This window comes from Astyanax mexicanus, chromosome 21 (genome assembly GCF_023375975.1).
Source record: "Astyanax mexicanus isolate ESR-SI-001 chromosome 21, AstMex3_surface, whole genome shotgun sequence".
Lineage (NCBI taxonomy): Eukaryota > Metazoa > Chordata > Actinopteri > Characiformes > Acestrorhamphidae > Astyanax > Astyanax mexicanus.
The window spans coordinates 27,925,664-27,939,899 of NC_064428.1; the positions used below are offsets into that span (position 1 = coordinate 27,925,664).

The 14,236-nt window shown below is 35.4% G+C and overlaps 1 protein-coding gene across 1 annotated transcript; it reads right to left on the bottom strand.

The window, feature by feature from the left end:
• Positions 1-242: 242 nt before the first annotated feature.
• fgf8b (fibroblast growth factor 8b) lies at positions 243-12,043 on the bottom strand. Its single transcript, XM_007253147.4, has 5 exons — positions 11,568-12,043; positions 11,435-11,471; positions 9,029-9,215; positions 3,922-4,028; positions 243-2,883 (listed from the first exon to the last, which is right to left on the bottom strand). Exons 1-5 carry the CDS (start codon positions 11,597-11,599, stop codon positions 2,608-2,610), a joined length of 639 nt encoding a protein of 212 aa, XP_007253209.1. The 5' UTR covers positions 11,600-12,043; the 3' UTR covers positions 243-2,607.
• Positions 12,044-14,236: the final 2,193 nt, after the last annotated feature.

The following is a 14,236-nucleotide window of genomic DNA, read 5'->3' on the forward strand; positions in this document are numbered from 1 at the left end:
CACTGTATAGTAATAGGAAGCTTGGTGGGTAGTCAATTCAGAATGTCCAGAGGTTTTCAACTTTAACCTCTGCATGCTGTCCTCTTGTTCTTAATGGCGCCCACACACATACATCACATCACAAAGGGATGCATGGGAGTTTTTTTTTTTTTTTTTTTCGAGAATGCCACCCAACACAGGCAGTACAAGTTCAGCAGAGAGAGGCCTTTAGCCTTAAAAAAAGAAACCAAACTCAGCACAGCTCTGAGGATTAAGTTAATCATCATCTATATTTGACACGTTTAAACAAGATGCAGCATTCACTATAAATGTAAAGGCATACTTTCCGAGAAGTACACTTCCAGAAATTTAATACACGCTCTACAATAAATATTTCCATCCTTATTTTAAAAATCTTCTGATAAAAATATATATATATTTATATAGATATTCAAATAGAACGTTGAGAGACGAAGGGTAAATCCTTGTAGGCTTCATTAAAAAACAAATCTGCACTCTTGGAAATAAAGTTGCAAAAGGGTTCGCTTGAAATGATGACAGAGAAGAACCTTGTGGGAACTTAAATAGGTTCACTAAAAACAATGTCGTTCAATGGTTGAATGAAGGAGAACAATTCTGGAGAAGAGAGATCCAGAACCAGTTTTTCTGTTCATGTCTGAAAAACCCTTGGTAGCACCGTGGTGGCAATGCTGAGTGTTTGCATAAGTGTGAAAAAAGGTTGCGATTAATTAATTATATGGTTGTGATTATCTTAGGCTAAGTTCACACAGCAGGTAAAAGTGCTATCTTACCTAAATCCAATTGTTTTGTCATTTGTGAGGCAGAGCAAATGGCAAAAACACACTGAATCTAATACATATCCAATAAAATCCAATTCACAATAATACATCACCATATGAACAGCTAGATTAATGTGAATTAATGCAAAATGTATGCCAATCCAACTAAACATTCATTGCATAAGCTTACTTGGCAGATGGGAAAATAGATGACGGCAGTGAGGCAGGTTTTCAGTGGTGGAAAAGTGATGTAAAAGCAAGACCTCAAAAAAAAAAAAGGCACATATCACAACTTAAGAAATGACCAAAAGTGGACAAAGGAGTTTCCTGCTGTTGTGGCATCAAAGATAATACAACCTTAAAAACAAAGTTTGAAACCAAAAACGTGGCTGAATAACATGCCAAACTTGAATCCAATCTCTACCACAACTGTCAGACACTTAAAGAAATAGCGAAACCGAAACTTCATGTGAAATTTTGCTCTTTTGCACATGTGCATGAGTTTAAAAACATAAATTGTTTAGATAAATGTTGGATATAGGTTAAAATGAAACATGCTGCAGCCCCTGCTGTCTATTGCACCATTTTAAGGTGGAAAGGTAAAGTTAGCTAGCTAGCTAGTGATCTTTTTTATGCTTGTCATGAAGAATTTGGCCATAAAACATTACATAAATCTACACATTAAACAATGGTAAAATAGTGCTAATCGTCACTTTTAACAAGGAAAATACTTACATTTGCGGGTTTCCTACCAGTGATTCTAATATCCCTCGTTTGAAGTGTGCATCTGGAAAATCTCTGTATGAAGGGCTAACAAGCCCTATCCCTTCCCTCTAGCCCTCCAGTCTAAAGACATTTGGGACACCCCTACGTGGGGTAGGGCCATGGGGTGAAATGGGATTGGGCCTTAAATTGTGCAGATGAATGTTGGATATAGGTCACAATGAAACATGTGAAAAACAGTGTAATTGGTGAGAAAATGGGATTTTCAGTGAATGTCTTGCTTTTATTTTACTATCCCACTACTGAAAACCTGCCTCACTGCTGTTGTCCATTTTCCCTTCTGATAAAGTTGTTCAGACTGGAAGAGAATATGAAACCAAAACTTCAGGTGAAGCGTTGGAGTTTAGGAGTGTAAACCGCTCCTATACAACTTATGTCAGATATAGGTCAAAATAAGAGCCTAAAAACATTGGGTTTGCAGGGAAACTGAGATTTGAGCCACTTTACCTGCTGTGTGAACACATAAGGAACCTAACGAATTTGCTTCATCAAACATGTGACTAACTGGTGGCTAAGCCAGTTAACCACCAGTTAGCATAACATATTGCTGATGGGTGTCAGCTTGTTTTCTTTATTAGCTTTTTTTTTTAGCTTTTCTGATCGATCCTTTAAAATAGCTGCCACATTTAACAAGTTGTGTTGTAGCATTAATTAATGTTCCCAGAGATAAACTCCTCTTTATAACGTTACCAAAATGACAAATCCTTCTAATTGTTTTAGCACTGCAGTCACTTCAGTCTTTTTTTCCCGAAGTCAAGAACAGTTTCTAAGCTGCTGTGTTGATTGGATCTCTTCAGAGAGTCTCTTCCGATGGTCGGGATTGAATTGTAGTTTCTCCAAAGAAAGAAAAAATAAAAAACGTTGTCCATGTCCAGTTCCTTCAGCTCCTCACGAGTCTCTCAGTCTCGTAAATGTCCGTTTAAATTAGATACGCTAAAAATATATACCATTTTCTCTTCCATTGTGATTGTTCAAGCTACTCTTGTACAGAAGGTTTAGGATTGGAGAGGTTTAGGGGGAATGTCTCCCGGCTTTAGCAGTGCGCTCAGTTGACGCCGGGCCGATGATTGTGTTTAGTCCTCTTGTTCAGCTGATAAGGGACGACGTCGAAGGGCTTGCGCTCCGTGAGCAGGTGGCCCCTGGGCAGGCGCTTCATGAAGTGGGCCTCTCGCTGGTGCTGCCTGGTGTGGGTGGCCTTCCTGGGCCTCCCCTTGCGGGTGAACGCCATGTACCAGCCTTTGTACTTGGCGTTCTGGAGCGCCGTGTAGTTGTTCTCCAGGACGATCTCGGTGAAAATGCAGTCCCTACCGTGGCCCTTCCTCTGGAAAAGAAAGACAGAAGACATTTAGAGTCCTGTTTGAAATATGTTATTGCACAGCACTAAGGTTGTGTTTTTTATAGGGGGTTAGAAGCTGCAGACAATTCTTGTTAAAACAATTGTCCAAGAACTTCTCCAAGATAAGCAAGTTACACTGTAAGTCTGGATAAGTTTATATTTAACATAAATATATGTTAACTTATATTTGAGTTCATTACACTTAACATTTTTAAGATATAATGCCTACATTTTAAACTAATTAAAAAAATTGCTTTTGCACAAAAAAATCATGCATCAAATTTTATGTTCAGGTAAATAAAAGAGGTTTATATTTAGTCTTGTTACTAAATACCTACTGCATACATTTTGATTGCAGTATATAGAGAAAGGAAATGCTACAGACTAAAAAGTTTAGCACTGAATCAACACAGAGATAGCAGCGCAGGTAGTTATAAGAATCATAATATCATTACATCTACAAGTTTTCCTTTTGATCAAATGTTTACTGTCATTTTAAGTAGGATGAGTTATGAGGGTACATTGCAGGGACATAAGGAGGGAAGGCATTGAAAGAGCATACAATCATATACAGTATTTCACCTTGCAACCCCTGTCTCTACAATTCCACCCCATAACCCCACCCTCCAATACCCCTCCCCATGGCAGTTTGATTTTTTTTAATTGAAAATACGGTGGCCCAGAAAGGCACATCACGACAACTTTTACAAAGCAAACAAAAAGATGACATCACAAATATATTAAGAAAACAGTAAACAAAAAGATGACATCGCAACTACATTAAGAAAACGCAGCATTTCAGAAACGCTGCATTAAATAAAAGCAAATACATTTGCCACACCGGAAACGCTCCCGGCCACTAGAGGGCGCTGTTTACGTTGTACCAAAAGCTGCGTTTTCTTAATGTAGCTGCCTTTTCATCTTTTTGCTTGCTTTGTAAATGTTGTTGTGATGTGCCTTTCTGGGCCACCTTAGTAAAACAATTACATAAAAAAATAAGAAAAAGGTAATTTTTCTCCTCACCCGTCCAACTAGCTTTCCTTTCTTGTTCATGCAGATGTAGAATCCTGTCTTTGCGCCCCGGATGCGAATCCGACTTCCGAACGTGTCCGTCTCCACAACCAGTTTGGCTGGAAATGTTAGATACAAAAATATTATATTACATTATTATATTATTACTTTCAATTAATTCCTGTATTTCCTTTAAATGGAAGTCAATGTAAAAAGGTAATTTCGAAATATTTAGGTTGGTCCATTTATAATAAATCTGTGATACAATGCATTCATGATTCAAACTATGCCACATGTGATTACTTCTGAATACTTCTCCCCTCCCCACTGAGTAATACTGATCCAACATCCTAACATCACTTATGCTCTTGTTGCTAAATGCAATCAAATTCCCACAGCAATCCTCATCCATAGTAAAAAGCATTTTCTGGAGAGAATTTTACTTCTAAATAAACTCTTTATTAATACTTCTAATTCACGAGCGGGTGTCAAATGAACTTCTGTAGGGCTATTCTTATCATACATTTACCTCAGCAGTGCTATGGAATTCACTATGTCCATGCAATTCTAGGCGCAATTCTAGGCATTTCGCTGAGTTTTTTCTCAGATGTGCTATTTTAGTCATACATTTATCTCAGTAGTGCTACTCCAGTTGCAAGTTTCTTGAAATGTACACAGGGAAGGCTATCTTCTCTTCTGGTAAACAAACAAATGCTAAGGCTAAGTTAGCTAGCTAGCTACCCCAGCTAACATCACTATACTAGCCCTGTACAACAATGGCACCTGTCAAAATATAGGAATTACACATTAGGCAGTAAATTAACAGTAATTTCTTGAAAGTGATGTGTTGGAGACCTAAAACAATGGGCCTGCATAAGAACCTAATCAACTTTAATTTCATTTGACAAAATTATTGACCAAATTTTGATGGCCAAATTGCGATGGCCATTTCCAAAACACCAAGCATGTCTTGTGGGGTGTTCTAGGTGACCACTTACTAATGATATCAATGGATGACCAAACTCTGATTTAATTTAACAGTCATGGCCAAAATTTATATAAAAAAAATAATAATTTTTTTGGTTGATACAATATCATTTCGATATCAATAACAAAGCCACAGAACAACTGCTAAGACCACCTGCAACTCTTTCAGACCTGAATTATTTTCTAGTGATGGAAAAAAATAAAATGCAGTTTTCTGCCTGTAATGCACACCAAAGTAGAATCTAATACTCTAATATAAAATTCAGCAAAATCCAAAAAATTAAAATATTTAATTGTTTTTTTTTATGTCCATTGTATTGGAAGCCTGTGTTTAAAATATTTATTTTATATTTATTATTGATCTTTTTATGTCACAAACCATTCCTACACAGTAAAATAAATCTAGATCACATAAAATGAGCAAAAATGAGCTTTTATTACTACGCCTCATTGGCTTTAGAGTGCTATCACACACTGAGCCAGTAAAGTGGGCGGGCCTAAGCTACTGTTTCATTGGCTTGTAAACTTAATCATTCGCTGGTTATGCTCTATTCTGATGGACAACAGTTAGTTTTAATTAGTGTTATGTGCAACAAAACATTTAACATTTAACATGCAAATTGTATTAGACACAGGGTTTGAAAGGGTTAAACGATAAATGTCAGTCAGTGACAGATGGTATAAATAAAGAAAGATAAATTAAGAAATAAAGGAAATGTGTTAAAAATCATATTATTTTTATTTAAACATTTTATATTGCAATATTTATAGATATTGAATTATTGTCCAGCCCTAACTACTACTACTACTACTACTGCAATATACTGTTGTATAGAATGACTTAAACTAAAAGGTGTGCAGTAGTGTGGATCTGTGTGTGTGTATAAATATAGGTGTGTGTATTAGTTCTAGAAAAGAATAAGGAGAGATCTGGGACAAACCAGTGAAGCCAACTTCACCTCTCTCTTCATGAACTGACTCATACTCATACATTGAGTTGTAAAGCAATGAAAATTCCTCGTAAAATGACCCTCCATTAAAAAAAGAAGGTAGTAGGCAAAGTGGATGGACGGCACTAGTGGAAAGATGGCTAGACACTCTGAAATACTTTGGTGACAGGAATTCATTCCCAGAGGATGGGATCCTAACCACTGTGTTTGGCTTGGAGCGAACCCCCTCGCTAAGTCGCCCTCAAAACAGGTGCCTTACAGCAGATAGCCATAAAAATCTGCTCTAGTTCAAATAAAAACTTCACTGACTTTCTTAACAACTGAGCCCTATTTACAGCCAGGCTTTATGTGAATCACAGGCCTCTTACTTTAACCCACTTTTTAGGGACATTAATGTTTTTCATTTTTTGAGGGAGGTGGGTTGGGGACAGTTCATGAGCGGTAGTGAATGGACATGCTATTTTAAACCCAAAGGGATTTATCTTCATATTAGTACTGAACCAAAGACAATGATTGCTTTAAGTTTTCGCCATAAACTTACCTCAGTAGTGCTATTCTAATAATATATTTATCACAGCAATGCTAATAAATGCACTTCAGCTGTCGTATTCAGCTGTAGTTATTTAGTACCTTAACAGGAAAGTTTTAGTTATAATTTTACTTTAGCAGGACAATTTTAGTCACTTAGTCACAATTTTAGTCACACTTTACCTCAGTAGCGCCATTTTAGTCAAACATTTTACTTCAGCCATGCAATTTGTCATCCATTTTCCTCAGTAGTGCAACTTTAGTTAACTTTAATAAAGCAAGGTTTTATGTAAATCACAGGCCTTTCACTTTAGGACTTTTAGGGACATTAATGTTTTTAATTTTTTGAAGGAGGTGGGTTGGAGACAGTTCATGAGCAGTAGACAATAGACATGCTATTTTAAACAAAAAAAGATTTATCTTTAACAGGAAAATGTGTCCTAAATTTACCTCAACAGGATAATTTTAATCAAAATTTTACCTCAGCCATGCTAAATGTCATTCGTTTTCTGCAGTAGTGCAATTTTAGTCATACATTTACCTCAGCGGTGTACATTTGTAACAACTGAGCCTTATTTACAGCAAGGCTTTATGTGAATGACATTCCGCTTACTTTAACTTTGACCTTTTAGGGGCATTATAGGTCCAACGAAAAGCAAATTAATTGTATATTAAGAATAGTAAACCAATCATTCAGTGACAAAAAAAAAAAAAAAAATTAAAAAACTTGACATTGAAGGCCTTCATTAGATGTACCATACCCTACATCCTATGTATTTGTGTGTAAAATCCCTATATTAGAAAACATTAATTTAATTTGTATTACAAATTTCCCCGGCTGAATGTTTCAGGTCAAACTGATCACCACATTCTCAACTAATAAACTATGATGATCTTCTAATGATTTTTTTTTTTTTGCCATTAAATGTATTGTAGGGTTTTCATTATTTATAACATAACACTTTATGAAAAACTGAAGAAGCATAAAGAATAATAGCAGAATTAAAACCTACACTGAAAGATTAAAGAATTACACAGTTTAAAACAATCTTGTCATTTAATATAACAGTTATTACAGATAAACATCAATACTTCAATACAAGAACTTGCCGATTCAAAACAACGGATTTACAGGAAAAGATAACAAAAATCATTTTTAATCCCCAGAACCTAAAGTTGTATTACATCTGCATTATGACAAAAATAAAACTACTTGACTTGACTAGATATAAATATCTGGGGTTGATTTTACAGGTTTTATACTCTTTACATGCAAAACTTAAAAAAAAAATTAACTGTCACATTATTTGCATTTTTAAATTGGTGTACAATATATTGACATGACCTCAATCATTTTTGCAGAACTTCTCCAATATTTTGGTCAGTTGCGTAGTGACCAATGCGTCAGTAACAAAGTGTGGGAAGACCCTTTTGTTCCCAAACTGCCGCAGGGGAACAGAAAACTATACACCTCCCTGTTATTAACTTTTAATAATTAAAAGTTCATTGTCCTTTAAAAATTGTATAGTTTTTTTCTTGGCATTTTATACTATTGTATATGTATAACAAGAGTGGCATTAAATATATGTAGTAGTTTTAAAATGACAATAATATAATTTCTGGGACAGTTTATCAGCCAACAAAAACAGTTATTGTGACAGATCTAGAGGTTTATTACATTTTCATATATAAAAAAAGTAAAATCTGTTTATGCAGTATGTGCATCTTAAATAATGACATATGATGGTGCTGCATTGCTTAAGTAAATATAAAGTAAATAAAGTCAAATAAAAAAAAGATACTTTGTGATTTGTGCAGATTATAGATAGGTTTGATCTCTTAATCCATTTACAGGCCTTGGAACTTATACAGACTACAAGTGATACAAAACCCCTTTTCTCTGCAATAAAATAGATTTTTCACATTCTGAAAAGTTGAGGGCTTTAAAGACTTGTAGGTCATTTGGAGAAGTTGCCTGTTTTCATTTTCTACTACACTTAATAATTTCAGATCAGTAATAAAAGAATCAACCCAAAATTCTGCAGGCTTGAAATTAGATTAAAAAAAACTAGACAACAATAATGAAAGGAAAGGTTTGGAGGACATGAAATGTTTGACATGTATCCAGAAAAATATTTAAGTTTAGGAAAGTGCCAATTTTATGATTGTTATTCATTATAATTTTTAAGTTGCAGATTTACTTACATTTTTTAAAACAATTTATATTACAATTACAATTAGAATTTGTAGTAACGTTTATTATCAAACATGAAACCTTGTTATGTAATGTTTAAATATAAATCCTCAAGATTTAGTTGTGTAACACCAGGCAGAAATTTGAGAAAAATGCTGGCCTGTTAAGGGGTTAAATAAACTCATTTATTGAAAATGAACTCATTCTCATTGAAGGACTGTTTTTTCTGAAATCTACAAAAAGACCCAGTCTTGATTTCTGCAGTACAGGCTTTATTATTAGATGGAGAGAAAGCTCAGGAAGTATAAGGTGGGGGTAAGATGAGTGCTGATCTATTTTCCAGACCTGAACGCCTTTCTCCTGAGAAGTTCAGAACAATATAGATTATGTTTCAAAAGATGTTGGACTGCTCGAGACGAGAAGGCGGTTCGCTCAGGTCCTCAGTGTTTGTGTCTCTTACCGTGTGCGTCCCCGTCCTCCCCGTTCGCGACCACCCGCTTGTTCCCCAGGACCTGAACGTGTTTCCCGCTCGTCCGGCTGTACAGCTGATAGGTCCTCGTTAACCTCCGGCTCATGCGGTCGGACAGGCGGCTGTGCTCCGTTACGTGGTGCTTGAAGTTGGGCACTGACACGGACTGCATGGTGGTCTATGAGCGGAGGTTGAGAAAAAAATAGACATTAAAAAATATATTAAAAAATATATATAAATAAATATTTTACATCAACAACATTAAGAATGTAAAATACACGTATTCATGTTTTGTGCGGTATTTCCATCCATTACACTCATAAGCATAATCTCAAATTAAAATAAAAGCTGTTTATATGGTTTTAAAGATAAAACTAAATGGCATTGCAAATTACCAGAAAGAAGTAATACAAATCTGTCAGTATTATCTGTTAATATTATTTGAGAGTAAAAAAATAAAAATTTAGGGAGATTCCACACTTTTAATTTTTAAAAAAAGTAAATGCCGTTTTTTAATCAAAAAGAAAGCCCGCATAACTTCACGCATTTCCTTGTGTTTTATAATCCTGGGGGCACCTGGTCTCCACAAAGCTTAATACCAGCAATTTTTTTCCATTTTCTTCATTTTTTCTTACCTTGACACTCTTTAAATATTGATGACTTTAAAAAATTATCTTTTAAATATTTCTTTGTTTTATGCCATAGACTATTGCCTATTTTTTTATGCCATACAAAAAATGTTTGTAATAGAGATTTTTGAGTCAAACTGAAAGTTCTGACTTTTCCCTGTGGAAAAAAACAGGTAAATATATTAAGTAACAGTCTAAATATTATGTTTTTTGTTTATTTGTTTATGAAATTGGGTAAGTAATTAATTATAAGAAGGGACAACATTTGATTTCCATGTTCGTCTGGTTCTATTAACTTCTAAAAGCCACTTTATTTGGCTTTCAGATATAAATATTATGTAAAGAACACTGGTCGGAAAGAAAAATTCTACATCCCTAATAAACCTCAACACACGCCGCAGACCTTCACACAGGGTGCTAAACCACATTAACTACTCTTGTCAATTAGAGTTTGGTGCATCAGCCAATCAGAAGGCAGGATTCCCGCGCGAGGAGATGGTAAAAGAGCCTCCACCTCCATCTCCCTGCGCCGTTTCCCTTAACGACCCTCTTTCTTCTCGGTTCAGCCGCGCGCCGAATGCCCACATGTTATTACCATTACCTTTCGGGCACAGGGGGTTTACGTCTTTTCAAGATGTCTGACATTTTGCCAAAGAGTCCATAATGATGAGTGAGCGGTTATAATACATTTACTGAGCGCGCACACACACTTACACACACGTGCGCGCACACAAACAAATACGAATTAACAAATGCATGACTTACAGCCTGAAAAATAATCCCATTACTGCAAAATCCATAAAAATCAACCAACGTATTTCACTACATGTCGATAAGTATCCAGACATCCCTCCTGTTGAGTAAATTTAGGTAGCTTTCTTTAGGGTGCTCCTATTGCTGGCACTGACATTGGTCATTGGTTTAAACACACCTAAAAAAGGTTATTTGAACCATTAACCATTAAAGGATTATTTAATACAGCCAATGGCTGGATCACAACTCAAGCAACCATATTCCTCAACATAAAGGTGCGTCAAAGGGTTATTTGAGGGATGCCACTGAAGAACAATTTTGGCTTCATAAAGAATATTTTTTGTAAAAGAGCCATTAAGCTCTTCATTTGGTCTTATGGTTTCTTCATATGTTTTATGGTTATTTAAAAAACACATCACAAATAATTAGGTTACATTATTATTCTTCAGTCATTGTTGGTAACCTTTCGTTCTAAGAGGAACCACAACTTCTGGTGTGGAAAAGTATTTTCCATTTACGGTTTTTCAGTGTTGACGAAAGGATTTTACATTATTTTAGTTTCTTTTTTATTTGAACTGGAACCGTACCTACAACCGTACAAGACCAGGTACTTTTAGAAAAATCATGTTCTTTATAAGCACAGTCTTGTTTTCTAAAAGGTTTAACCTTCATCCAATACCTTTGCGATGAACTCATCATCTGACATCAGCATTTGACCTCATTAATGCCCATATCTTGGAAAAATGCAATCAAATGTGAACAGCAATGTTCTAGAATCTAGTGTAAAGCTTTTTTTAAAAAGCATTCTTACAGCTGCAAAGGGGGACAAACCTTATTCATTACTTTTAATTTAGGAAGAAACATCAAATGATGTCTACAAGATTTGGCATGTTCTTTGTATTTTTTGTAGCACTATAAACAGTTGAGACCACCAATTAATACCATTAAGTTATGAAATAACATTTTATATGAAACAAATGTGTGGACAGGACTGTTAGGAGTTGTAGACGTTTACCTGGGTGTAAAAGAGCAGCGTCATGAATTGGAGCAACCTGTTGAAAAAACGAGGTTACTGTTAACCAGGTGAAATAAAATAATAATTACATAAGTAAATAAATTATAGGTAGGGTGCAATTATGTATACTTACAGATAACCCAACCTTGAAGATTTCAGCTTCATTCTGAAGTTTGAAAGTCCCTCGCAATTCCCACCTGATGTAAATCCTTCATGAGTTCCCCTGTTTTTTCGGAAAATATAGTTCGAAATTCCCACTGATATATGTCCCAAAAATCATTAATTATTGTTTGATTGTCTGCAAGGAATCCATGAATTTAGCCACTCTGGTGTACCTGACTTGCGCATCACTTTTTTCACGCTAAAAAAAAAGCAATCCGCAATCCGACTAAAAACCGAATTTCTGCGACCATAAAGATTGTCCAGCATCCAGCTTGAGCGACCGGTAACCCATGCATTCTTTCCGTGCTTCTTACTTCTACAGTATATCCTCACCAAGCGCAGATTCAGCCTCAGGAAAACTCAACAAAAGCTTGAGCCAAGTGTGTAGAAAGGTCCGATCGCGGCGTCCAGTCCGTATCCGACACGAATGCCTCAAACCCGACTGTCCATCAGAAGAGAGACTCCAATGTCAAAGCCACTTTTTCACGTGTTCTCCTTTCACGATCACCCCTCCCATCTCTTCCCCACCCCTTCCTCAACTCACAACCTATATCCAACCATGAAGAAAGAAATACCATTTAGAGAAAGGTCTAATATTAGAGGACATAATCATTTCATACACAATTTTCCAAATTGTTATTTTATCTTCATATTTCAGAAATACAATACATATTCATGCAGGCTGCAATGGCTGGTTGGACTGTGGGAATAGCTAGTAATTAAATACATGTTGATTTTATTTTGGAGGTTTGGAAGTATTTTTAAAGAAAATAAAGAAAACGACCCTCAATCTAATTAGAACAGATTATGAAATTTCATAAAAACAAATACTCCCAGGTAAATTTAAGTTGTAAAATCTGATAACATGGCCAGGTGAAGCTTGGAAAGCCCAACTGGCAACAAGAAAATGTTGTCCACAGGTTTCATATTGCCCCCACATATAGATGTAAGTGAAGGGCTTCATCAATGTCAGTTGTGGAACCAATATGGTTTAAACATGGCTCCCCATTTGTGTTAAACCTCTAGATGGGACCCATGTGAGATTAAGGTTGGCTGTTTTGATTCCAACCCACCTAGAGTTTACTAATACACACAATGGTTTCATATCAAAATCATATACAATTAAAGAACAATTTCAGTGCCTAAATTGTTCATTGCCTGACTAAATGGTTCTTTACTAATGGCAAATATATAAACATTTAACAATCAACGTTAACTAAAAAACGTAAATAACAATTCAAAGACCATTTTGAAGGCTTCAGCTGTTCTTGGAAAGTTATTTTTCCATTTCTGCATATGTCCTTTTATATTAATGACAGTGGTGTAGCACCATGAACATGGTCAACCAACCCTTTGGATGCTTGGTTAATTCCTTGCCTGATCACTGGTTCTGAACCTCATTCTTAAAATGTATCTTTATCTCATCTTTGTCTTTTTAAGTTTACTAGTAAAGATAATAGTTCAACATGGAATATTCTTTTTTGAATAACATTTTGAATATGTTTCTTTAAAGCACTAAAAAGGTCCCTCTGTCATTATGAGACAAATAAGTTTTACTTTTAGTATTATATTGAGTTATTTTTGATATTCTGTAATATTTTATTCTTACTGTACTACATTTACTTGTTGGGGATAACAGGGACTGACTGGAACTTTTTAAAACTTGAAATGAAGCAATAGCTCGATGACATAAAGCTGTTAAGAAGAAGTGAGCACCAAAAAAACATATGGCTGACATGTTTCATATTTCTACACGTTTAAAAGGGCTAAGCACTTATGAAAATCTCCGGCTACGTTTGTTCTATTCCCAGGCTGCAAGTATACGGAGCTGTTTCATGGCCCCAGCGGAATAACCTCCAACATCCACATTTTTTTCAGCTTACATGTGTAAGTAATACTCACACCAACCACAAAAAAACTATACGAAATGACATTCAGACAAGAACCTTAAAGTTCTCAAGATGTCTCAGCCTCAGGTTGACCCCCCAAAACTACTCACCAATCAGCAACTGTAATCACATTGCTAATAAATAAACAAAGATTTATCCTAGTATTAGGTAATGTGATTAGCCATGATTATTACAGAGGGTATTATTACAGATTTATAAACTACGAACAATATTTCTCCCAAATTCCAAATATAAATATTATCCTTTAAAGCATATATTAGGAGAAAATGAGAAATTGCTGAAATAACAAAAAAGATGCAGAGCTTTCAGACCTCAAATAATGCAAAGAAAACAATTCATATTCATAAAGTTTTAAGAGTTCATAAATAAATATTTGGTGGAATAACCCTGTTTTTTAAAGTTTAAAGTGCTCTCCTCCACCAGTCTGACACGCTGCTTTTGGAAAACTTTATGCCACTCCTGGTGCAAAAATTCAAGCAGTTAAGCTTGTTTTGATGGCTTGTGATCATCAATCTTCCTCTTGATTATATTCCAGAGGTTTTTAATTTGGTAAAATCAAAGAAACTCATATTTGTTAAGTGGTCTCTTATTTTTTTCCAGAGCTGTATGTCGAAAAGTTTGTCTGATAATGGGCCTAAACAGGGGTATGAAGTTTCCCATTACTCCCTCAGCATTGAGTAGGGAATCAGTGGAAACACTGCATTCTCTGTAATAATGGTGTTCTTGTTGC

Bases quoted from the DNA above. Each gene is read 5' to 3' on its own strand.
- fgf8b (XM_007253147.4), bottom strand. From the start codon at position 11,599: ATGAAGCTGAAATCTTCAAGGTTGGGTTATCT. The intron at 11,472-11,567 runs GTAAGTATACAT...TTTTTTCAACAG, and splicing joins TCTTCAAGGTTGGGTTATCT to GTTGCTCCAATTCATGACGC. The intron at 9,216-11,434 runs GTAAACGTCTAC...CTCCGCTCATAG, and splicing joins CGCTGCTCTTTTACACCCAG to ACCACCATGCAGTCCGTGTC.